A 27852-nucleotide genomic window follows, 5' to 3' on the forward strand; every position below is an offset into this window, starting at 1 on the left:
GTCAAAAATATGCTCGCATACTCCAATGCCAGCATACTCGTATACTCGTATGGTCAAAATTTTTTGAGGCAACAGATGCTCCAATACTTTGAAAGTAATCACTGAACATGGTAGTAATAGCTTGTCGCCCTCTAACTTCAGCACCTCAAAGGAATAGTACCTCAGGATGTGACTTCTAGACCATCTTCTTGCAGTCTCTTATATGCTACTGTTATTGCTAACAACTCGCTGCAGCACCGAGCCGCCTGAACGCACGCTCTTACTCCATCCCAATCTATTCAAAGCCGCCGTCTTTGCACCTTCCCAAGGAGTTCCAATTTATCTTTACAACCTCCTCCTACCCCATTTGGAGACGACCTGCTTTTTGTTTGGCCCTAGATTATTGGCCGAAAATGACTGTTTTTGGCAATCTGTCATCCTTCATCCTCAGAACGTGTCTTAGCCATCTCACCCCTTCTCTCATTATAGCCATAAAAAGCTGGACAGTAGACCCAATTTTTTGTAGTGCTGATACCTTCAGGAAATTCATCTGGTCCTTTAAAAGCAGCCTAGAAAAAAAGAAGATTAACAGACTTTAATTCTTATACTACATAGACATTCAACAAAGATAGACGCTATGCTTTTATTTCTATTCCAATCCTGTCATTAATTTGTCTCCTAGCTGTCCTAGGAGAATATCAATATAGAAAAGATTTTTCATAATAAAATCTTTTTCCAAAATATATCTGTAGGAAGGCTCATAAAATAATTCTTATAATTTATCCTAGTGGGACATTTAGGTGTGAGCCTAAATGTCCCACTAATAGGTGTGAACCATTCTCACTATCCTGCTGTAGCACAGTGGATTGATGCTCAGCTTGGCAGTACGTGGCTCAGGGTTCGATTCACGCCGGAGCAAGCTCAGGCGACAAGCTTACTACTTGTCCCTGAAAAAAGGCCCAGCAACTGAAACGTCGACTCGACGCCCTTTGTGCTAGCAATGGCTCTGGAGGATATTTATCCCTTATTCTCACTAGCAATAGTACTTCAGTCAGTCTTCGCACCCCTGTTCTAAATTTCTTAAATTGGTATGGAAAAGTCTCTATCCCTTGTTCAACTTTTACCACTATCCGGGAAACCAATCGTAAAATCATACATAATTATGCGATGGTCAGATGAATCATCGGGAGTAACAGACGGAGTGACAGAGCTAAAAGCTAAACAACCATTGAAAATTAGCGAAACTGGCTTGTCAACTATTCTAGTCGGCACAAAACATGCAGGGTCTAAACCGTGTAATGTATAGCATTCCAAAAACTCTAGAACATTCCTACCAGTTCTGGAAAGTTCTGTACATTGAAGTTTTATTAAGCCAATATTAAAGTCGCCCATTAGTAAGAATAAATTACTAAAACTGGTTAGCTTATCCGAAATATGTTCAAAATGATAGTAAGTTAAATCTGGCTAGGTGGTAGACAACGATAAATAACTGTAATTAAAGATTTCTGATTATTTTAAGAGAATATTTGATGAAGCAAGACTCACATTACTATCTCAATGTTTACTGGCACAACCTTAGTTACAAATAAAAAATACAACCTCCTAGAGATTTCTCTAGGAGGTTAGACTGTCTTCTATAAAAAAAAATAAGTATTTTGCTTCAGATACAAGTAATTATAGTTGAAGGGAATTTTTATTCGAAAGTAGACATCTCCTCGGGTGTCTTTTTCTTCTTTGAGGGATCTCCACACCCTCTTTCCTTTTTATTTTAAATTCTCAAACCAGGGGCATTTATGGGGGGCGGGTGCTCTCAGTCTTCCCATTTAGCTACCCATTTAAGTAGAGAATTAATAATGCATATGACGGAATATCGGGAAAACTGTAAGAATTTACAAGAAATATGAGGTGAGTCTTCTGATTTTAACTTTCAGGAAAAGCGCACATAAAAAAAATGATTGTAACGGTTAGTACAGCTCAGAACATCAGATCTTAAACTTTTTAGTTAGAAAACACATGACCCAGGTGAGATTCCACTTGACAACCACGATATTAAGATAGCTTCCCTTAATTTTCCCTTCCTGTTCCAGATCAAAGTCAAGACGCTGGAAAAAAGTCAGCAAACACTATTAAGAGACAAAGAAAATCTTCAAGCAGAGCACAGCAAAGCAGTCTTGTCAAGGAGTAGAATGGAGTCACTCTGTAGAGAATTACAGAGACAAAACAAGGCTGTTAAGGCAAGTGACATTTTCATTTTTGAATTGATTTGTTCGTTCTGAAACTTGCAATGGTAACAAGCTAATAAATCATTTTAAAAACATGCCAAATTGCTTTCCTTAATGTTGAAAAATGATTTCTTTTTTTTAGAAATAATTACATGGCAATAAAAAAAAAAAAAAAATGGTGAAACAAGATGCATCTACGGCAATTTTATTTAGGGTGGGGGTCTTTTGGCGGGACGTATATTTGATGAAGTAGCTGATAAAAGGTGCATTGTATTTAAACTGTTGGAAATTACGGCAAATTGAGTTTTTTATATATTTTTTTTAAGGATCTGGGACGGGTAACTTACGAGATATTTTCCTTTTAAATACATTTTTTTTTTATTGTATAGACAAGCTACGAGCAATTACATTTCAATATTGAAAAATTATAAATACTGTTTCAACGAACTAAACAGATTGCTTCAATAATTACCATTATTCCATTATTAATTACCATAACTACCATTATTCTTTTCAAAAGTCTTAATTAGGGGTTAATTTCCTATACTTGTGAATTAAATAATCAAGAGGAAAAGTTTGAAAAAAAGTGTGATATTTTGAAACACCAAGATTCCAGTGACAGTTATGAATGATATTATTCTTGGAAGCTTTTTTCCTTGTAACCTTGGTTAGAATTGTAATTTTCTTCTTTTTATTAATGATGTTTTCACAATCAAAAGCACTGTCTTCGAAATACTCTTCTCAGGAGCACTATTTAATAACGGGGAGGGGGGATTACATAAACTCATTTGGCCATTTTTATGGAGTTGTACGAGCTAAGCTGTGTTTGGGAGAATTTAATTTCTTGTGTCTTATTATTACTTACATAAACATTAAAAAGTTTGTATGCATTATTCTCAATAAAGCTGCAAGCTATTGAGTTTCTGCATTAAGTATTAATTTAGTATTTTTTAAAGTATTAATAAAGCCTGAGTAAAGCCAGTTTCGTAGATAGCAAAGAATGAAGTCGTAGTAACGACAGTATATGCAGTAAATATAAATACCAATAAAGTAACTATAAACAAAACAACTGTTTAATACGGTTTGGAAGGATTATAGGTGAATCACCTTATCTCTTAGGGATTTCATACCACTTAGGGTATGATAAAAGTATTTGGGGAAGCTGAGCTGACTGGATGGTCTATTTTTTGGCCTAATGTGCGGTAAATACAGAGTATTTTTTGGTAATTTTTCTGGTAGACACTCTTTTGTTTAGATATAGATAAATGGGACTGGATGATAAAAATCACGTGGAATGTTTCTCATATTGAAATTATGGTTGGCAAGTGTATTTGTTTCAGGGTTTGACACTGCTGGTAGTTTCTAACTTGTCAGTAAAGGGATTTTTCTTGTGTTGCGGCATTTCTTCTCTCATTTACTTTTTTAATGGTTATGATGGTTTTCGCTTTTGTGTCTTGCCTGAAAATTTTTGCACCAGTATTAATTTGTATGTACATTTTGTAAACTATGATTCATGACACTTTGGTGTTCTAAATAATACTATACTGTTATACTATGCTTTAAATGTACAAAAATAGTAAATACTGTTTCATAAATTTAGTTAATGTAATAATATGGTAGTCTCATGTTGATAGGAGGAGAGTTTATCTCGAGCTCGTGAAGAGGAGGAGCGTCGCAAGGAAGTGTCGAATAAGTTTCAGAGCACTTTGAATGAAGTCACTGCAATGCTACAGCAAAACAATGAAAGAAATACCAAGCTACGCGAAGAGAATTCCGACATGGCTGCCAAGCTGAAACTTCTCTGTGATCAGTATGCTGTTCGTGAACAGGTTTGAAAATTGATAAGGCTATTTGAATTCTCTCCTATATTAAAGTGTAAATTTTTGCAAAAGCTAGAAAATGCGGTAATTAACACTGTAATCTTAGCATTTATCACAGTGAACTGGTAAAAACAAAGCCATTGACTTGAATATACACAATTATTGCTCGTTTAATTCATTTAAAAAAAGGCATATAGCTCTAACAATAAGAAATTTTGTTGGCAGTTGTCAATACTTCCTTTTACATGGCATTATATTTCCGTCGTTCATTCTCAGATGGTAGCAGAAGTTTTAACCTACGTTGTCTTTTAACACAAGAAAATACTACGTACAAGTTACCGTGATTTGTTGGTTAACGCCAACAAATTTGAAAGTTTGGCCTTGAGATATATGTATTGTCATTGCAAATGCAAGTCGAACTGTTAAATACGAGAACTTCACTCTTCTGGGGATTGAAAGAAAGACCTATGTTACCATACTCCTTACTCAAAACACGGAAAGTCTCTTCGATGCCTATAAGTGTTCTAGTCGCGTTCAAAATGCCGTCGGCATAATCGATCAGCGAAACATTGAGACCTCTAAACATACATGTAGACTGAACCGGTTCTTGCGATGAAATAATACTATTATTGAATAGCGGTGGTGAAGTAAGTGCTCCTTGGCATATTCCCTTCTCTATGGGTACAATACTAGAAGATAGGGTTGAAGCATTAACACACGGTACATTTACACGCACTTTTAAATTACTATAAATATTCCTCAGTGCGCGTATAATAGACTTATACACGCCACGCTTCCGAGCCGATAACAATATCTGAGGGTGCACACCGGAGTCAAACGCGTGGTTGACATCGTGACCGGCAAAGTACAAAGTGTCATTTGAATTATCGGCGTCAATCAACAAATTAGCAATCAAATAATGCTTGTGTTCTCTACTCATTTTTTTCTTGAAACCAAATTGGTTATCCGGCGTGTTACATGTAGCACTAAGCCGATTTACAACAAGCAATTCAAATAACTTGCACAGTATAGGCACGACAGTTATCGGGCGGTAAGAAGAACACTGTCCCCCGTCTTTTCCCTTTTTTAATACAGGAGTAATTACGCCCGTGTAGAATAGGTCTGGAACAATCCAAGCATTAAAAATCATTTGGTACAGGAGACAAAGGTGCTCGACAAGGTTCTGACTTCCCGCTTGCAGATGCAAACCGCACAGGTTATCTACCCCCCTCGACAATTTCTTCTTCAGTTTCGAGAGTGCCACACTGATTGACGAATTAGAAACAACAAAACCAACTTCCCGTTCACATTCCGCAAGACTAGCATCGAGCTCAAGAGAAAATTTATTTTCTAGATCAGCATTAGGCGATGAAAACCCTTGCGTAAAATATTTAACCCACTCACTCTCACCGGACAGAACATCAACTGATTCTTTGCGTTTCTTCTTTTTTAGGAATTTCCACATGCGATCGGAGTCTTGCTTTATATATTTACTATCACATTCAATAATCATAGCACGATGTATAGCGAGGGTTTTTGCGAATCTTCGCTTAGTATATAATCGGATGGAGTTCACTATACCATGCCTTGGTTGGTCATTATCTATCCACATGTGTAACCAGAATTTCGCGTCCACACACGCATTTACAAGATCCAAGTCATCAGACCAGTGGGGTATTTCCGAGCCAATCCAAACACGACAAATGGGTACTGCAGCCATTTCCACACACTGCAGGGTAGGGCATGGACTATTTCGCTAAAGTATAAAGTGATCAGTACTTGTTTATCACTTGCTGCATCTGAAGAAGATTTATGAAGTAGATTGTAAGGGACGCAAATTCTTGCTAAAATATCGTCAAATACATTCTGGTACAAGGGGGTATTAATTTTATCCCATATAAGTTTATGATGCCATTTTCTTCCACTGGGTAGATCAGGGTTGTAGTTCGAAGATGTATTAGGTGGGAAAACATAACCAACTGGTAAGTGGCCAGATGCACTGATAGATGTATCCACATGTGACTGGCAAAAAGGAACTGGTTGATGTGAACACATTATAAAATCAAGAGATGAATTTGCTCCAGAGTTATGCACATACGTGAAATCAATATCGTTATCTATTATTTATCTTAGACCAGAGCGTGCAGTCGAGAGTACTTGGGATATAGGGCTTTCTGAATTAAATAAATCACAGTTCATATCTCCGGCAACAATGTACTACAAATCTTGGGTGCGACAATTTGCAATTCCTTGGGTGCGTTTTCTAATTTCCGACAAGCACTGACGAACTTGGAATATGATCTAGATGATTTGTAGTTCGTAGGCATATAAACTGAGAAGATTGTTGTCTGTTCAACCTCGCAATAAAATTATCGGAAACTTGAAAAATTGTCGCGCGTAAAGACTTTGAAGGAAGGATTGCGATACCGCCTGAGGGCCGGCCACTACCACTCAATTTCGCACCAACAGCAAAAATATCGATTGAATCACCGATATTTAAAAGTTCAGTCCCTTCTTTAATCAGGAAATGTTCTTGGAGACATACAATGTTATGATTGCGATTGGGTTTTCGAGGATAGGCAGTTTGTTGATTACATTTCCATTAATGTTCCAAGTAATCAGACTTATTTCGCGATTCATTTCTTAACTGCAAGTAACTTTTGCCTGTTAAAGAAACAGGCTTGAAGAAATATCTGTTGAAGAAACAGATATTCAGAGATTGGGATGCGATAGTGAAGGCCATACGGCTCCAATGTTTTATTATTTATTTTTTTTTTTTCCCAGAAGCACTTCATATGGAAGGGGTCATCGTATAAACTTCAAAGGGGGATCATTCGATTGGAAATCGAGAGTTCTAGCAACCATGTTCTAGTGCTTCCCTTTCTGGCAACCATGGGTGTAATAACTAAGGAGAATATATTCTGTCATTTCACTAGTTTTGAATAAGATTTGGATATTTTTTGGGATATTTTTTGAAACCAGATTTATAATTGTGACTTTCCAAGTAAGTGAATATTTTTTTTCCAGTTAAGAAGAGCCATATACTAGAAACCACGTGTGTCTATTGGATGCGCACGCGCTGATTGCGTGATTTTTGGCCGCGCAGCGTTGCCATTCTTGTTTGTGAGTTTGGTTTTCGGGCGCGAAAAAAAGGTTAAAATCAGCGTGTGTATATGTTTATGTTTCTTCTGATTTAGTGAAGTCCTGTGGACTGCGTGGATCGCTTGGGATCAAGCAGAAGAGGGGAGAGAACCTGACGAAAGTGCCGTATTGGTACCTGCCGGTTAATTAGCCTTAAATTGCAGGGAACAGGTGAGCAGGTCTCGACGCTTCCCTTGCTCCCGGTGATCTCTTGCTCCTGAGGTTTCCCTGATGTTTCCTTGATGTAGATGGCGGTGAGAGCGCTTTGAAAAAGCTGCCTCCGACTTCTTAGTTTAGCTAGTCCAGTGCTATTTTTATCCGGATTCCTGCTGTAATAGTGAAAGTAACCTAAGACTTGCTGTTCCTGACTTTGCTTAGTGCAATCATCATGCAAATTAAATACGAAAAACCGGCCCTAATGAAGATTCAATCACCGGATTTATCAGTGGCACCATCTACCTTTTGTAACTTGTGGCTATTTGGACTCTTAAAGAAACCACCAGTGCGCACGGAGATAGCTCGCTACTTAGAGCCACCAGAGTGCTCTTGCTTATCGGACTGCTTGAATAAGCGAACCCACCGTGGCAAACGAGGAGGAAAAGGGAAACGCCAAATGAGAATCCCGGTGCATATCTCCCGCAGGAGAAAGACAAAGGACCGGCCGACGAGGACGAGTAACCTAGTCGTAATCCGTTGCGCTCCTCCTCACGATACTCCACCCCTACTTGTTCCCTGGTTTATAGAGAATGTTAACTGCAATGCTTCGGAACCTACTCCTCCAAATTTGCGTCCAGAGCGATTCTCAGCAAAATACAAACTTCCGAATATGCTAATGTGTAACGCTCGATCTTTGAACAATAAAATGGAAGAGCTGGAGGTGTTAATTAAGCAGAATAACGTACCCATTGCAATTATCAGCGAGTGTTGGGACATTACTGAAGAAACTGCACGGATTAAAGGTTACAGAAGCTACCTCAACACTCGACGTGACCGAGGCATTGACCGTCGTGGAGGTGGCGTAGGACTTTATATACGTGACGACCTACCGTCAAAACTGTTAAGTAGCCCCAATGATTCGAGCCAGGAGATTGTGTGGGTGGAGTGCAGATCGGTGCATCTGTCACGAAGATTCTCCTGCTTAATAGTTGCGTCAGTGTACTATCCAGAAAGCGCTGGGAACAGAAAAGAACTTATTGAGTACATACAAGTGTTCGTCGACAGAATGCGCCACAAGTACACTTCCCCTGCGTTTGTGATTGCTGGCGATTTCAATCAGACCAGTCGTCAGTGGGTCTCAAGCGTTTTAGATATGAAACAAGTAGTGAACATTCCGACTCACCAAAGTGGCAGTACTCTTGACATGATCTTTACGAACTTGGCAGATCTTTATAACGCTCCCCGATCTCTAGGTCCCCTTCAGAATTCAGACCATTTTATAATTTTCTGGGAAGCACAAGCAAGTATCCCACGATCGAAACGAACAAAAACCACAATTCGGCCCATCATAAGGTCTTCAATAGCTCAATTTGGTCGCTGGATTGGTACTTACGATTTTGAGGACATTTGTGCGGAGGCCGACATTAATGTCAAAGTCAGCAAGCTGAACAGCCTTCTGTTGGAAAAGTTCCACGATTTTTTTCCAATAAAAGTTATTACAGTTTGTGACACTGACAAACCATGGATCACCCGCGAACTCAAGCAGATGATAAAAACTCGCTGTAGTCTCCACAAAGCTGGAGATCAAGCGGCTGCAGCCAGTTTGCGTAACAAAATTGTGAAGTTAAACAGACTAGCCTAATGACAGTATGTAAAAGAGAAAATAACGCCATTACTGCACACTGACCCTCATAAATGGCACTACTCGGTCAAAACCCTTGCAGGGAAATCAACGCCATAGGACCTGAGACTACTCAAAGATGACGGCAAACTGACATCAGCTACTGAAGTGAACAATTTTTTTCACCGGCATATGCACCACATACCCATCAATCACAAACTCAGAAATTGAGAGTATCATTGTTGACACCGGGACTGATGAGATATGTGAAGTATCTGAATATGCCGTCTTTAAGGAACTTCAGAAACTGAAAGTAAACTGTGCGTCTTACCCTGGTGAACTCCCTGTCAAGTTGTTACGCGAGTTCTCCATCTTTCTCGCAAAGCCATTCAGCTCTATTATTAACCAGTGTTTTCGCGAACAAGTGTTCCCCAGTGTTTGGAAGAGATCTTATGTGCGCGTCATTCCAAAAGTGAAAAACCCGAAATCTTGCGACCAACTCCGCCCAATTTCGAAAGTTCCGAAGCTCTCTAAGGTAGCGGAATCATTTATATATAGTGAACTTATGTCACAAGTCCAGGGCTCTCTTGATCTATACCAATACGGGTGCTTGAAAGGTAGTAGTACAACTGTTTATCTTGTGCGTCTGTATCACCTTATTGTTGAATGGCTTGACCAAGGAGGCAGAATTGTAGATCTCCTCCTAGCCAACTAAGAAAAGCATTTGACTTGATGCCCAATTATACTGCAGTGACCAATCTGAAGGTTATGGGAGCTTGCAGACATGTTCTTGTATTAATAATAGATTTCTTACACAACCGACTACAGAGTGCATATGGTCTCTACCCGGGTGAGACTGATTCGGAATGGTCTGAGCTTACGTGTGGTGCCCCACAAGGCACTAAACTCGCTGCCTTGTTGTTCTTGGCAGTGATCAACTTCGTCCTTGCCGATTTTGACGAACGGTTCAAATTCGTAGATGACCTTTCCACCCTCTTAAAATACCGCATTGAGAAGTCTCAAACCGTTCCCCAGTTCAGTGAATCATTTATCGACAACTTTAGAGACCAGTGTTCTGAAAACAGCCTCCGAATCAACGAAACGAAAACCAAAATTCTTCGATTTAACCCTCTCAAAAGGGATTTTCAGTGCCCCCTCCACCATACCAAAGCATATCGTCGGCAGTTATTCTCGGTGTTACGTTCAGCGTTGACTGTTCGTTTAGCCTCCACGTCCAAGGGGTAGTGAAAAAGGCGAACTGTGCCATGCGTACCCTTTTACTGATGCAAAGATTTGGATTTTCAGTGCCACAATTGAAAACAGCCTACCTGACATATATTCGCCCGATATTAGAGTTTGCGTGCCCTGTATGGGGTCCACAGGTTCAGAGCACTACCTATATGAGCGAAGTACTTGAATCAGTCCAGAAAAGAGCGGTGAAGGCCATACTGTCTGATCAGTACACTGATTACGAATCAGCACTGTCTCAACTAAATTTGGCGTCACTCCACGACCGCCGTTTTCAACTTATCTGTAAATTTGGCCAGTTTCTTCTGACAAGTGATAAACACAGAAATATATTACCCTCAATGCTCACAAAAAAAGTAACTACAAGATCAAAAGCAACAAAGCTAGCCCAGCCCAAGTGTCGCACTAATCGCTTCAGTAATTCGTTTGTGCCTTTTTATGTTTCTGTCTACAATAAGTGACATGTGTATTAATTTTTTTGTGTCTTTGTTTACTTTGTAAATAATAACGCGATTTAGTCGGGATTTAAACCCTGACTACGAAAGCTTTTATGTTAATAAATGATTCTGATTCTGTAATGAATCACTGGGGGTGATTTAATGGCATTTTCGAGGTCCACTTTGGAAGAGAACTGAAGTTTGAACGACCTAGAATTACCCAGCTGCAAAGCTCTCGAACAGTTCAGAATAATCTCACAGAGTTCTTCATCGCTCTTATCTGCAGGAACGTGGCGTGCTATTCCGTAGAAAGATGGTTGTTTCACTTTTGCCTCAACAGATCTATCGTTAGCACATAACGCCTGAGCAACTGCATTGGCAGACTTCTTATCGGCTAGTACTACGCGCCACCCACTTTTCAACGTTCGCAGTTCAACAATGCCAGAGGAATTGTCACCACATACCTTATCCAAGTATTCCTTTCTCATTTCTGGGTTCCTCAATTCTTGAGGGGGGTTCTTTAGAACAACTGCGTAGGTCGGCTGGAGTGTGGGGGACGGCCCATGAAACGAGGATCCAGATCCGCTGAGTGGCCACTGAATAGGGGGACGATCACGCTCGATAAAATTCTCTAGCTTGGAACACATTTCGTTTACTTTCCTAGTAATAACAGCGCTTACTTCCCCAGGGACAATGGATACTTCATCTGGCTCATAGATGACGTATTTAGGGAGGGCAATTTTCTTTTCGTCGCAATATTTGAGCAATTTCAGAATGTCAGAGATATTGTCAGTCACAATAACTTTCATGCTCATACGAGTACTAATAGTAGAATCCCTCCATATTAATTCTTTCTTCTTTCTTGAAAAATTCTGCTGCTGTTTTTGCAATCTCATCAGACTGATTACCAGATATGAAAGCACAAGAAACAAAATTCAGTAGTGGGTTAAGCACAATCTTTTCGCCAGCCATCGTGCGTGGTTATGTTCATGGATGTGCTCCGGCGCGCTGTAACATGGGGTCTTATATGTCGAGGAAAAAACGAGGGAAGCTTAGATCCTCTCTACCTATTCCCTTCAGTTTAAGAATCAAAGGACTTGTCCGGTACTTTAACGGTCGTTGTAGCAGGTACCCTCCCCACGTCTGCTCGTTTTCCTCCCAAAAATAGAATATGCGTGGATATCGCCGAAAATTTGCAAAAACGACCGAGACAAAATGATCAGTGGCAATGAAAATTAGTGCCTGGTAACTGTGCGCTATTGAAAACCACTAAATTGGAAGAAACAGAGTCACTTTCAATATAGCCTGTTAATTGTGTTTACAAACAAAAACAGCTGTTTTTTATTGTTTAAATTTGTTTCAACCCATGGGAATAGAAAATAAAATATCACCAGCTTCAGAGTCCAGGTAAACCAAGTCCAACCATAAGGGAATCTACTTAAGATAATACTTAAGGATAGATATAAGTAGAAAATGCTGTATATAAGTAGAAATAAATGGTTTTATCTCACAAAATAATCCAAAAATTCTATTTTCAAATTCCAAACCACCAAGTTGCTGTTGTTGTTATTATATCAAATGCAAATGCATAGCTATAATATTTTTCCTTATTTTAAGTCATGGAGTGGCAATTCTGCAGTATCCATCGGATTAAGGAATTCTGGAGTGAATTCAATTCCTCCTTCCTCTTTGTCTTTTACAGGATCATGACTTTTGTAGGATTTGTATTGTCGCGGGAGGTGATCGACAATTACCGCATTTATTTTACTATCTTCTTAGTTGAACGAAGCTAAAATAACGCGATCCTTCATTAAATTTACATTTTTAGTTGACAGACATCCTCCAAGTACTTACTCAATTAAATTACCACGTTTAAGTTATATCTTTCGGTATTTGGATTTGGTGAAAGTCATTTTTAGGAAGATTTTATTTCCCATGTCCAGGACGTAATTTGCAAATACTTCCTGTTCAGGATCGACCCATATGTTTTTTTCTAAGGGAAAATGATTGAAATGCTTCCAAAATGTGACATTTTAATTGTCATTTCAAGTGTTTCACTGCGGTTGCTTCAGAGTTGAATTTGCAAATACTTCCTGTTCAGGATCGACCCGTATGTTTTTTTCTAAGGGAAAATGATTGAAATGCTTCCAAAATGTGACATTTTAATTGTCATTTCAAGTGTTTCACTGCGGTTGCTTCAGAGTTGAATTTGCAAATACTTCCTGTTCAGGATCGACCCGTATGTTTTTTTCTAAGGGAAAATGATTGAAATACTTACAAAATGTGACTTTTTTAATTATCATTTCAAGTGTTTCACTGCGGTTGCTTCGGAGTTTAATTTGCAAACTTTGTTGGAAATCCCCCCCCCTCCGGCAACTAAAATTTTCCCACAAAATGGCAAGTTTGGATTTTCAATGGACCGCAACCACTGATCCATATTTTGTCGGCCATACTTGGGTGATATCAGTGCTTCGTCAAGTAGGCTCTTGAGCTAATTTTGAACTTGTTTGAATCAGGTCTTATGCTGGAAATTGATCTGAGGAAGGCGGAACTTCCAAGCCAAAGATATTTTGTGTTGGAGTCCAAATGGTAATAAAGTTGATACTATTCCCGTACAAGCCACACATTTTACTTTACAATTTTCATCACACAGACTGTGATACAAGGTTTTATAAACAATGGTTTTACCGGTATTGCCTGGGCCGTCAACGAAAAAACATTTTTTCACAACATAATTAGGATCATTGACAGCCTGTAAAATATTATCTAGAATTTCAAGCTGTTTTGCTTGTCGAAGCCAATACATATTGTCTCCAGTAGCAGCTGACTCACTAGAATTTGGAAATTCCAAATTTGGTCATTTTTGTAGAAATAAATGTTGTTCTTTCCATATCGTTCCACCCAAAAACTAAAGTTTCGACCTTCTATTGCCATAGTATTTAACTTGAATGCAATAATACAATAAGCACACTTAATTGCAGTGTACTTCAGATATATTATTTCGCCGTGCATGCAGAATAAAATCCTCTACCAACTGATTTTTGAATCTTTGTCAAAGACCTTTTGGGTGTTCAGGATTACCAAAAGCAAGAATCTGTGGGAAGAGTATTCGCATTACAGAAGGCATTTTGGACAGAGCAGATTCTTCTAGGACATCAACTCACTTTTTATCGTCGAATTCAAGGACATGAGCCAGGCATGCTTGTTTGTATACGGCATAAATAATGTGATCAACAGTTTTGAGATCTTCCAAACTTGTTGCATTCTTCACATGATAGAGAAGTACTCCCAAATAAAAGCACTCTAGATAAGCTACAAAATTTACGTTGTGAATTCGAACAATGAAACGCAATCAATGGATTTGTGGTTCCCATTTACTCTTTTTTCCATTCCATTTAAAGTAGTTTGGACATTTCCCAATAATACAGAAATTCCAGGTTTTTTTGTTTCAACCCCTTCTTGTGTCGGAATATACTTCCAACATTGAGCCTTGTTGTCCAATACCTACCAAATCTTCTTGGGCTTGGGTGATATCTTGCATTCGGTATTGTCTGTTGTCCAAACCAATACGACGCCGGTTGAGTGTCACAGCTTGCAGAGAAAGGCTTTTGGTATGTTCAGGTTGAAAAGCAATACGATATCTCGCTAATTTAAGCCGTGTTAGATGTGGAAGACTTGCATAAGGTATTTGAAGTGGCATATCCAGTGTTCATGCTTAAGTTGCAGCTGGATAAAATATTTGGTAGGTAAAGGACTCCACACGATGGTTGGTATTTTTTAAATTGATAACATTTTTGCCACATTGTGTTATAACCATTTCATTTGGCGTAAAATTATGATCAGCAGTAAGAGTAAGCATAGCGCGTACTTCCTTAAATGTAGGAGGGTTGAAACGTCGATACCATAATTTTGAACCGGACAAAGTTCATGTCCGTGATTTTGATCTGGTACAGTGAAAAGGAGCTGCACGTTTGGAGGCTGTTGTTCCAGTGACGTAGCACGTTGATTTACATCATCCTCCACTTCTTGCATTTTCATGTAACCTTTGACAAAGTTATTTGTGTTTCGCAATATTTCTTACAAGAGATACATTAGGGTACGAGAAATCCCATTATTTAAAGGATGAATAAGGCGTTCTTTAACTGCTTCATCGGGGTAGTAAAAGAACATTTGGCCTTCTGAAGGAGGGTTCAAAATCGCCCTCAGTGGTTTCTTATGGATGTTCCACTTCTTTGATTTTGTCATAAATTTGTCCAGTTACTTTAAAACTTCATGACTATCGATGGTTAGATCATCGCTTACGTCAAATGGTGAAGCTAGAACGAAATATATATATATATATATATATATATATATATATATATATATATATATATATATATATATATATATATATATATATATATATATATATATATATATATATATATATATATATATATATATATATATATTCAATGAGTTATTCAATGTCTACTTTCCTGTTGGAGTAGATTTATGACGGTGTATTTTCTGTTTTTAAATTATCCTTGCTCAATATTGAATTTTGGAGCTTGCTCTTACATCTTCATTTTTTTTATAAATATGTAGGTTTTTAGTGATGGCAGTAAATTTTATGTCACTGGGCTAATTACTTTTTTCTTCCCTCGACTATCCAATTGAAACTATGTGAAAATTTGGCTGATTGACATCGAGATTACAAAATTTATAAACTAGATAATCATTTCTTTAACAGACTAATTAAATTTCCAAAAAGTAAGGTTTTTTCTTGTTTGTTGATATTTAATGTCCGTAAATAGCCTTTGCATGTGATAATAGCAAAAATCCGAGTTGCAAGGCCTAGAACTGTTTACAAATTTCTATAATTCAAAGTAAAGGTGGGCGCTTTTTAATAGGGTCTTACTCGGATTGGTTAGATGTTTTTGCAAAGTTTCAGGCTTTTAAACGTTGATTTTTTTTTAGCTAAAATTGTACGCGAATCCTGCATTATATACTGACATGTTTATATGTTTTATTTAGCAAGTTGAAAAATTGGCTAAGGAGTATGATCTGGAACGAAACTTGAGCTCCGCCAGGGTGGCCAAACTTAGGATGGAAGTTGCAGATGAAAAGGAAACTATGCTACGAGAAAAGCAAACCCTTCTTTTAGTAAGTGAATTTAGTATTATTAATCCATAAGATTCTATATTTCTAGAAACTTTGCGACCTAATATCTCTCACATTAACTTAGTATGGTAAGTAAATAGAAAAAATTGCTTACAAAATTGCCAAAAATTGTTTGTTTTATTGAAACAAAGGCTTGCTCGATCTGCTCGACAACAGTGACTTGTGGAACGTTTAGTTTCTTCTCCACTGAATTTGCAGTTAAACTGTTCGAAGTAGGAATGTGAAATTTTTTGCAAATAATCTACAACTGGGTGAACTGTTTGAAATTGTAAAAATTAAAAAAAAGATGAAAGTGAGTTGGATGTTATGATAACAACTGTGTGAGGGACGAAAACCCAGAGTGTTGACTGAGTTAAGTGAGGTGAAGCCAAAGGCCGGAGCTGCTGCGAAAAGTAGTATATATGTTGTTGTTGTTTGACGCGTTCGACCAATCGGTCATATGCGTTCGTATCACTTGATTATTCTGTGCCTTCTGTAATCACTAGCTTGCTTGGGTGTCACTTCAGTCAGTATTCATTGAGCCAGATCAGGTATCACTTATTGTGCTATTGGTTGGGGGCTATTCACCTCCAGCAAATGCCTGCCTTGGAAAACAAGAATCAGTGTAATTCAGCTGTGCTTTCTCATAAAACAATTAAAATACATTTACAACACATATTAAAATAAATAATGCAATTATACATCATTCCTGTCACATAAGCCAAATATAAAAAACAGAGCTGATAAAACATAGATAAAAAAAAGAAAAAATATACTAAGTGTGATGACACAGAAATGAGCTAATATAGGGGTAAAAAAAAACAAAAAAAAAACAAACTAGTGTATATAAGTGAGTTCGGAGCCTGAGCCGCAGCCGCAGTGGTGGGCAACAATTCTCCTCTTTAAAGATTCTAGTGACTGCATTGAAATTTGACTAAAATATTAGTTGAAATTACTCCCTGAAAGGGGTTTACAGAAAGTCCATTAACTAGTATAAGAGCTCCAAGGCAAGCGCTTAATGTTACTGAGTCTCGCAAAAGAGGGTAGTTAGAGTCGATTGTAGTAGCTCTTGGCAGGCCAGCCATCCAAATGATGGGATTTGGGGGTAACTGTGGTAACTTATGGAATATGGGAGATTTCTAAATGAAAAAGTTTTTTACATCTTTTCAGGACTTTTTTTGGTAAAGAGAATTTAGTTGGAGAGATCTTTTAATTTGAATTCTTTTTAAAATGATCTGCTTCGACAGGTCTGATAGACTTAGGTTTTCTGCGAAGTATCAAGGGGGTAAATTACCATGTAACTTCTCATAGTCCATAATTTGAAACTAAAGGGCCTTCAAATCCTGGCATTCAAAGATATTCATCAATATTCTCCTTTTTTCGGCAAAAAAATTGTGTATTCATTATATATTGTGAAGTATTTCAAAATTACGTTGGACCCATTCTAATGTAAACAAGTGGGTTTGTACTTTGGAGGCCGTAGGGCCCAGAGCCCCTCTTAAAATCCCTAGTTGACAATTTTCCACAGATTTTCAATATAACTCATACATTCTTCCTTTTTTCCTTCTTTTTTTGTCCGATTCAAGTCTTGTGATTATAGATATTGTATGAATTTCTTTATATAATTGAGAAAGAGACAATTTATCAGGAAAAAAGCAAACCAGTTTATTTTCGTTTTTAATCAAGAAAAGTTACCATGTGAAACTAAAACAAAGAGAAGAGGCTTCATTTTCCTGGAGAAGCTTTTAATCTATGTATGCCTTTTATATTTGTTTGTATTAAGTCTACGAGCCATGTGCTATAGCCAGCCACTTGACTTTATTTTGTCTCTTTTTAACATAGAAATCTATTGTTCATGTTGGTTTTTAATATACGAATCTTATTAATTATCAACAGTTAAAATTTATTAATCAATTAGGCTACTAATAAATTCGTTAATAGCTGCTCTTGTTCTTTTTCGTTTATTTTCTTTTGTTCTTTTATTTATTTATTTAGTTTATCTTTTTCATCCAAATGGATTTCTTTCTAAATTGCTGAGATTTACGAAAAATAAACAATAATATATTTTTTAGGCTTTAATAAATAATGTCAAAATGTTGTAAGTTTGTCCAACGTCTAGAATCTATATTCGCCTATAATAATAAAAAAAAGAAGTATAAACCAGAAACAAACCATCTGTTTGTGTTTTAGTCATTTTCTTCTGCTGAAAGTCAAAACGAAAACAGAAATAGATTATCTGGGTTATATTGCCATATTGGAATATATCTGGTGCTGTGCAGCCACTTAATACTGACGCAGGTGAGAATTATACGCATCATCAGAAATATGGTTCTGCTGTTATATTATGTGATTGCTCACCCAAAACTAGGACATATAATGCAAATGAACTTGTCTGTTTTTATGCTTTCGTTTTTTTTATATCCTTTGCGTTTATGAAGAAATATCCATTTTTGAGTAAAATCCATATAGGAGGGGAAATAATGAAGCCAGTGACAAAAATTTTTTTTTTTTTACAATTTTGTGAGATCTTTTAATTAGAACATTACTTATAATAGCAGCTATCAGGAAAAAATTGCTTTGATAATTTGAAACTACCATTTTAATTTATCCGTTCATTTTCATAACGAATGAGATCCCTCCTCCCGTCCCCTTTGGCGGTTTTACATTTAGAAGGCTGCACGCATTTTCACTATCTATATAGCTTACCGTATTATTGAGGTATCTGCATTCGTATTTTAAAATTAAGGTAATTTTCAAAGTCTCAAAAAACAAAATTGGCTGCGTTTTCTAATCTATACAGTAAAGTCAATTCTACCCCTGCTTTTTTTGCAGGCTGTCTTTTAGTGTTTAGTTTGTTGATAATCTAGCGCATTCATCTATAAATTAAAGCGTTTAAAGTACCAAGGACACTAAAAATGAAATCGGTTTTTGTAAATTGGTTCAGTGGAGACTTGCACAACCTTATACATGAAAAGTTAGGAACTCCATTTTTACTTAAAAAGACCTCCATATCCAGTTATGTAGTTTTAACAGTTACCAGGTCCCAAGTTTGAAAATAAGGAAAATAAGGAACGTCTGTGACAAGTCAGCAGAAAATGAGCGAATAAAATGTATAATCATGGAGCTCCAGAAAATGTAACTTTCCAGAAAATGTAAGAAACACTGGTATTCATTGGCAGTAAAGGGGTTATAAAAAAAAAAATGAATGGAATGAGTAAAAATATATAAGAATGTAGGAGTAGCCCTAATATTTTTGTTACCGAAGAGGAATTGAAATGTAAAAATGTAAATGTATCATTGATTAGTCAAAAATCTAAGCTATGCATTACATGTTTATTAATGAAATTATTCAAGATCAAACACTTCAGATTATTACTTAATTGACTTCCCTTCAAGAATACCTTTTTGAAAGACCCGTTATCCTATTTTGTTATATTTCAACTGTTTTCAAATATCAAAATCCTTACATCCTTACTCAATATCAAAATCCATAGAATCCTTACTTTCTTCTTATTCCGAAAATATTGCTTTTATTACATAATTTGTATCTTGTAAAAAACGAATATAAAATTCATTTTTCATGCTGTAGACCCCAAGAAAAAAGAAACCAAACATGGAACGTCGTAAAACCCCTTAGGCTATTGAAACATGACCCAGTTGTCTTAATCACCCTCTTTTGCTCGTCCCATTGATATATAATTAGTAATTAGACTAGGGTATATTACATAAAAGGAAAATACTGTGTGAAGAATAACTTAGGATTTTTTCTTAAGACATGTCCTCCTTAAATGAGTATTTGCAGGTTTTTGCAGTATCTTTGAATTTTTACGAACTAAAAGCATTTTCGAATTTACCAAATTAGTTTCCTTTTTTTCACGGTTCAACGTGGCAACAAGGGTGAAACTTTGTAAATGCCAAAAATCATTTATAATTTCGTAACAACCAAAAGAAAAATGGCAGAAAATCCCCGTTTTCAGGTATGAACAAGACTAAGAAGGATCCAGGGGGCAGAAAATCTTCTCATTTTGATGAACTTAGTAGTTTATGGCTGAAAAAGCCGTGCGATCATTTATTCTTGTGTGATCCGATTCTTAAGTATGCTAGCTTTTTTTTATCTTTGTTGAGAATTTCATTAAGAATCGTATCGTTTTGTTTTTTTGTCTGTATTCTTAATTGTTTTTTAAGGACTATTTGCTAATTTAACTGCGTGCTTAAGAAATGAAAATTAACTGATTTCAACCGTTGGAAGATGATAGATGTTTATTGAGAGCTGAGGGTCTGGTGGGTATAAAATTAGTTTAGCGTTAGCTGCTGTAAACCTTCGATGTCAGAAAAGACAAAATTAAACTTATAGATCCCTGACCATTTGGCTCTCTTTTTTAAGCTGAAAAAGAGGTGTAAACGTATTGAATGCATATTTACTATCTTGTTTTGAAGTTTCAATTCGTACTATTGTTGTTTTTTTTCAAAAGTTTTGAATGCATAATTATCCTCTTAGCGTCAGAAGTAGCTTTTTTCTAGTGACTTTCAATACTGCTCATAAGGAGAAAATAATAATGATGGTACTGGTGCGTTATATGGTCGCTTTTATATACTAATGAGAGACGAAACTCGCCAGCCTGGTTATTTTCAAGAGACTGCTATTGAGAAACGGAATGCAAAGAGGAGTTTTCATTGCGTTTACGATATTTAAACTGTTGTTTTTTGGGGTTTAGGGGGGGGGAAGTACCAAGGTTATGTTACGTATTTAATATATGCTATGCTTTACCCTCCACACCCCCCCCCCCAAATGTGCAAATATATATCCCAAAATTTTTTCTAAACTATTATATATTCATCCTATTTTATTTTATTTCATTAGAATTAACCAAACTTTACTTTTTAGAAGTGACCATATAACACACGAGTACCATAATGATAATGCTAGCAATAATTTCTAATTAAAAATGATTGAACCGGCCTAGGAATGATCTTATTGCTTTGCAGGAATTAGCCGAGTCAAATAGGAAATGTCAGCTTTTACAGCAAGAATTGATTGGTGTTCGAAGTCAACTGTCACTCTATACTGAGAAGTATGAAGAGTTTCAACAGACTTTATCGTCGAGCAACAAGACATTTAATGGCTTTAAAGAACAGATGGACAAGGTAAGCTTATTCTTTTTCGATTTCACTTTAGTGTCTCAGTTTGTCTACCTAAATCCATCTTAATTCTTTTAAAGTAATAATAATAAACCTGGTTGCTACTCTGCCCAGTTTAATATAGCATTACTGTTTGTCAGCGACAATAAACTGGAACAATCATAAGAGTTAAAAAAGGAAAGGAAAGAAACGACAGAAAAGGGCTAATATTTTTCATCTTTTTTTATAATATATTCATCGACAGGTGAAGTTCTAGATAGGTTTACAACGGCCAATTAATGTTTTTTTGTTTTTTTTGGCTATGGAATTTCTCCGATCTTTCAACTGATGCGACAGTTAAAACAAGGGGCTCGATTGATGCTAATTCGTAATTTGTAACATAGGTACACAACGACACTAAGGTGACTGTCAAGCCCACGCAGAAAAACCCTTATTTTTGCCACAAGTATGACTGGAAACTTCACAGAGGAATATTGGAAAATAGCGACAAAAGGACAGAAAAGTTCTCAAAAGGAGGTGAATGGTCGTCATTGATGCCAAAACCAACCTTGTTATTAGAAGTAGCTGTAGTTGGTGCTACAGCCAATGATATTATCACTGATTTGAGGACACAGACAACTCAAGAAGATTTTCATGTTAGAAAAAGGTTCCTAGCAAAGGAACAGTAGGAGAAAGGAGGACAAATGCTTAGTCAGCTCTTCGTATTAGCATTTCAGGACGGATATTGCCTCAGTCAGAGGAATTTGTCATGGGAAAAATCCCCAGAATAGGGAGAATCTTTGGGTCGAATAATTCACTCAGTCAAGGATGGTATCTATGTGAAATATTAAGTTAGAAACTTTACCACTGTCAATAATGTTTATAAATGGAGCAAAAGCTTTAACAAGGCCCTTTTATCTTCTGTATAACTCGTCATTTCTCTACAGGAAAAATAAGATCCATGTGTTAATAATAAGGGCAAATCTTTAATTTACACAAAGGAAGAAGGTGGTAGAATAATCGTGTCGCGGGCAAATGACAGTCAAGGTATTTCTGCCCATTCTTGAAAAAATCAAGCAAAAATACGAACATGTAACATGTCGTAAGTTACTGGCAGGCAAAGTCGTTCTGCCTTGTCTCGAAAAAGTTAGAAATACCAGAATACATGCAAACACATAATATCATCAATTGTACCTGCAAGACATACCCTACAAAACTAAAACTTAAATTCACACTGATCTCAGTCATTAGAAATATGTTAGTTTTGATAAATCCATCGCTACAAAGATAATAATGGGAATGCCGCATGTCTTATCATCTTCTGACTTAGCGGATACACATGGTATCTATATTTACACCTTTCAGTGAAATAAGGTGTTACGCTCCACTGCAGTACGAACAATCTTGTGAGATGAATCAAGTTGAACTCTCACACGGAATAATGTCGAATGACCAATCAGAACGAAGATATAAAGGATTTTTGTTTTCTAAAGTGTAAACATAGCCCAGTTTTTCCGTGTGTATGCCTAAGTTGTTAAAAGATGTAACGACGATATGAGGTGAATCAGAGGTAAAATGTACCAATGGAAAATGCTATGGGATAAGTGAGTGCCACACTTAAAGCTTTTGTCTTTACAAATTTTCATTTATTCATTGATTAGACTACCCAGATTTAAGGGTAAATCCAGGGGGAATTGCTCTCCCCCTTGGTCTGAATGGTGAGAAAACGCTGTCAAAATGGTCTAGCTTACATAAATAATAAAACAAAACAAGACTATGTGGTTGCACTCCCCAACCCCTCAATCTTTGACCCACTCCTATCAGCCCTTTGCATGCGTAATGTTAAAATCAACTGAGAACAAGGGCCAAATAACTTTTAAGTTTGACCAAGAGACATGATAAAAATTTATATTCTTATATTTGACAGAATAAACTGAATACCTTTGGACAATCTAGCGCATTAAATGAATCATTCACAAATGGTTCATTCTGAAAAATGAAGCATTTCATATAGCTAAGGGGGGGGGTGCCACAGTTGATGACAAAAACGGTCTCACGAAATTTAATAAGCAACCCTGTGAGCATCGTCAATGACATTGCAGACAATGCGTCGAACTCTAAATGAGAGTAAACCCCTCTAAATCAATGATAATACCAATATGTTTCCTTAAAACCACATCCGTTTTGTTAACCCTATCCCCGCAGGAATTTCTGTTTCCTTTTTTAGAATACTTGGCGTCACAATTTCTTCTAATCTAAAGTGGGTTATCCATGTTTAAGATATTATCCATAGAGCTAATACGTCTATTTCTCTCCTTTAGCTCCTAAATAAATTAATGTCCCTTACCTCCCATTCTGTAAGGATTTATGCTTCCTTTGTCCGCTCGCATCTTGAATATGCGTGTCAAGTTTGGCATCCTTGCATCTTCCGCGAAGCATTGGAAAAAATTGAATCCATCTAAAAAAGAGCTCTGCGCATAATTTCAAAGAAGCAAAGGTTCCATATTTTCTTCTTCAAAAAAAAGCCAGATTGAAAACACTCGAGCGCAGGAGAGTTACTTTGTGTCTCTGTTTTGTAAAAAATGCAATAACAAACCCTCGCACGGAAAACATTTCCCCTATAAGACACTCCCCACCCAGATTCCGCCCGTCTCGGACTGTGATACGAAAAAAAACCTTTGTCTCCTTCATTATAGAAAAAATAAACAAAATGTCCCACTAGTTTTCCTCTTTTATTATTTGGTACTGGTGTTGCTAATGTCTTATATTTTTTCTCTTGTTTTGTCCCTCTCTCCGATTTTATTTGTCCTTTTAATTTTTTTTTTTAATGTTTGTATTATCTAATTATTTTTTAGTTTTACCAGTTTTTATCTTTTTAATTTAATCTGACATTTTGCATTTTAATCACTTTGACTAAGGAATGATTTTTTATTCTGTTAATTTTGTTTTGGCATTGTTTGCAAGTTTTTTGGTTTTCTTTTTTTTTTCGCTTGTTTTGTTCTTTATGACCCCGAAATATGAATTCGGCCCTTCGGGGCTTGTGACATAAATTTGTTTCCAAATAAATAATATCTTGTTTTATCCTACCTTGAAGTTCTTCTTTCAAACAACAAATTCTTCCTTTGTTTACTTCTGCATTTGGAGATAACTCAACATTTAAATCCTCCCGGATCGTATCGCAAAAGCTACTAGAAAGTTTGATTGCAACCAAAAATGAGCCGAACTTTCGGACACTGCGTACTTGCGAATGGGAGACGAGCTTGCGAATGAGAAATATACTTCACTACTTGCATCAAAGTAAAACAACTAGTTATACAAAGTAAAGAATGACTTGCTCTAATGAAATGTATTCAATGGAGGGCTAGTTCTTGAAGCATTTGTTTCAAACGTTGAGACTGACGAAATTAACTACCTGAAACGAACGAATTAACTAACGAACTAACTATTTAATTAACGTTTTTAAATTAACGATGTATTTAATTAACGCATTTAATTAACGATGAATTAACGTTTTAATTAATTAAAAAACGAATTAACTAACGAAATTTAACGAAATTAACTACCTGAAGTACATGGCGAAGCAGTGAAAGAAGTGTCTCAGTTGAAAGTTTGCTTCAAATAAACTTGTCCCTTTGGAAAGGGGCCACCTTTCAACTGAATCAAGGTAAATACTAAAGAAATTGGGCTGCATATGAGCCGCAATCTTGGCAGAGCAAAAAAAATTAAAGGTATTAATATTTTTGTGCATGTGGCTACTGTTGGCCTCGAGTGGCTAGGTGCTGCAATGAGTTGTCTGTAGTAGTTGTATATTCTACGACTGTATCTTCGATGCGAATACCCGTGGCAAAAAACTACAAATACATGCATATCCGTTGCTATTTTTCTAAAAAGAAATTGTGTATTTGTAAACAGAACTTAAGTCCGTTTTTATGGGTAAGGCAATCGTTGAAGGTAAATAATTTTGCAAATTAAATGATGATTTCATGATGATGATCATAACCCGATTATTAGTGGTAATAAATATGGAAAATGGTTGTATGCTGAATCCAAGTGGCTTCCAAAATTACAAGTGGGTGTAACTAACTCTATTTTCGTTTATCCAGTCTATTCTAAATAAATGGACAGAATTGCCACGAAATGATAAACCCAGAAAAGGGTAGGTTTTAACAGGAGGCCATGTTTTGTTTGTCTGAATGAAATTTTGTGATTTTCTGTTATTTTTAATTGAGGTCCAAAGACAATAGACCAACATTTGAATTTAAGGCTACTATTAGGGTATGTAGATAAGATTATAGGAATTTTGTTTTTTGTTAATATATTCTAAATTTGAAACTCTCTTCAACTTTGGGTTGGAATTTCTTGAGTTTGTGTATAGTCGTTTGAAGAGCCATTGACCGTATTTTAAGTTTTTGTGATTTCACAGAGGAGTAAAAATTACATTTAGGAATTGTGAGAGGAAACTTATAAAATAAGAACTGCAAAAATTGCTGTATGTATCTAAAATATCTCTTTTTATATAGTATTCGTATCACATAAAATATCAGACCCTCCCCCATTTTCTAATGTAAAGTTATGTTAAAATCTTAGTTCTGCTGACCATTAGACTGCAGCCTTAATATAGGAATTAATTGTGACTGCTCAATTGGCTGTTGACCTATCAAAATATATTAGCTATTGCAGTGTATTTTCTCAGAAAAAAGGTGGTCTACAGACCGGATTTATAGTCTGGTCTGTTGGCTTGGTGAATAGGAAGAAAATGTTTCTTTTCACTGAATTCTTTGGGTGTCGTTTATATTCTTGTTGTCTATTGAATAAACTATTTGGGTTGCTTTTGTTTCTCCTTTCCAGTTATTGTCACATGCGCCCCTTTTTATCTAAGCATCCAAATTGCAGCATCCTACTAACTTCATAAATTTATCTAAGACTTTCGTGGGGGGGGGGGGAGGATTTTTTGGATGGCTTTCACGGATTAGAAAACGCTCAGATGAGACCAAACCATGAAAATCAGAATGCAGTGATTATTTACACCTTTTTTTTAATAATTGCCAAATTTATTTTATAGATGACAAAGAAGCTAAAATCCCTAGAGAAAGAAACGTTTGAGTGGAGGAAGAAATGGGAAGCAAGCAATCAAGCACTTGTTAAGCTTGCTGCTGAAAAAGAAACCAGAGAAGCTGAATTTGCTAACACACTTAAGAAAACAGTGCAACTCGAAAAATTATGTCGTGTGCTACAAACAGAAAGAACGGATTTGCTCAATCGTCTGAAATTAGCTTCAGCTCATACTGAGCTTGATAAATTATCAAATGGTATTAAACATACTAATTTGGATGAATCAATTAAAAATCCTGATATTAAACCTGCTCAAACGCCTAACACTTTTAAAGATAATGATACTAGTGGTACAACATCCGACATTAAGGAAGAAGAAGAAAATATTGTGAAGAACGGGACTGTCAACCATGACAGAGATGAAACAAATTGTAGTGCAGAACTTAATGGTTCTGAATAGTGAATGTTAGCCCTTGCGATTTGCGCTGCAGATAAATGTTGACCTGTGACCAGTCTATGGTCCGCACTCCTTATAGAATAAATTATCCGTTTGATCTAAAAAAGAGTTTTGTAACATGTAAGGGCCGGACGGTTGGAGCCTTTTTGATGCTTAGTCTGTGACAAATGTCGAATATCTTTCCTCTCTGTGCCTGGCGTATTAACCCGTTATTATGTTTAACATAAGACTCACCCTATTCCAACCAGAAGTCTCTCTCTCTTATTTGGTCAGGTTGCATATTGAAAGTGAGCTGTTGCAATTCAACTTTTTTAAATTCATAGGCTTGTTGATTTTCCTATTTGTGTTTTACAGGCAAATATGCCTTATCTGTGAATGCGGATTGTTTTTATTAAAAGCTAAATCAAAGACCTTATTCTTGTAAGATGATAATTTGAATCTTTTGCACTTTTATTGGGCTTATGCGGCATATTCGTCAAAAAATCTTTGTATAGACTTAACTAATCTGGCCGTATTATACGTCTAAAGCTATAGTGTCTTTAAGCCTAAATTGTGCATAAAAGAACTTAAATGTTGGTATTAACAATTTTGTTATGCAATCTATTTCCCCTACTTATAAGTATTTTTTTTAAACTCTGTGTCGTTTTCAAGGGAGATGGGACTTTAAATAGGGTCTCAAAAGGAGTCCATTTCCACATTGGCAGCCTCTCTCCGTCCGGTAAATTTTATTGTCAGATAAATAAAACCTTCATGTGTGTGCACTAGTAAAAATATACTAATGACAGTTTTTTTCTTCATATTGGTATCTGAAATAAAACGCAATATGTAACTTATTTATAGATAAATATAGTTTCTTAGAAGAACTAAACAGAATATCGCTTTCAGTCAGACATGCCACCTACAATTAACAAAACTACGTTGCTTAGTCATTTTCGCCCCATAAAATTTACCGTCCTCTTTCAAAACTTAGCTGAACGCTGAGGAATTACGTCAGAGGGCTCGTAATCATATCTAAGGGAAATTGGATATGCTTTGGAGATCTAAGCATTAAAGCCCTTCGTCACCTTTTACTAACCTCAGAAACATCCAGAAGGGAGTTCACTCCTTAATACAATAACCACGCATCTCTTAGAAACGGCTAAAGTATTTTAGTAAAACGTTTTTGTATTATTCAAGCAAAAAGTTATTGTATTATTGACAGAACAAGATCATGATGTATTTTGAATGTATGGTTGAATAGATGGCTCTCGTTAAAATCCCTGCTGCTTTTAAGACCCCACTCCCTCCTTGTGTACAGATATGGCTGTTAACAGTATTTCCATTTCAGCTAGTAATGTCTTGAATACACACAGGGAAAGACTAGGCTAAGACGTCATTCTTAATAACACAGAAACTTACTTGCCAGAAGTTGTAGCTGTAATATTTTGGAGCATTTCGTTCAAGGAAAAAATTTCTC

The 27852-nt window shown here is 36.4% G+C and overlaps 1 protein-coding gene across 1 annotated transcript in view; it reads left to right on the forward strand.

Annotated features, from left to right (window-relative positions):
* The window catches only part of LOC148956565 (beta-taxilin-like), a 67358-nt gene extending 40025 nt beyond the window's left edge, over positions 1–27333 (forward strand). Inside the window, exons 3-7 of the mRNA XM_089095843.1 lie at positions 2067–2213; positions 3836–4030; positions 15644–15772; positions 20756–20914; positions 25950–27333. Of these exons, the coding sequence (XP_088951969.1) occupies positions 2067–2213; positions 3836–4030; positions 15644–15772; positions 20756–20914; positions 25950–26399 (1080 nt within the window). The 3' untranslated portion in view covers positions 26400–27333. The remainder of the gene's footprint in view (positions 1–2066; positions 2214–3835; positions 4031–15643; positions 15773–20755; positions 20915–25949) is intronic.
* The last annotated feature ends 519 nt before the right edge of the window (positions 27334–27852 follow it).

This window comes from Artemia sp. Qi Xiang Cuo, chromosome 1 (genome assembly GCF_049724085.1).
Source record: "Artemia sp. Qi Xiang Cuo chromosome 1, ASM4972408v1, whole genome shotgun sequence".
Lineage (NCBI taxonomy): Eukaryota > Metazoa > Arthropoda > Branchiopoda > Anostraca > Artemiidae > Artemia > Artemia sp. Qi Xiang Cuo.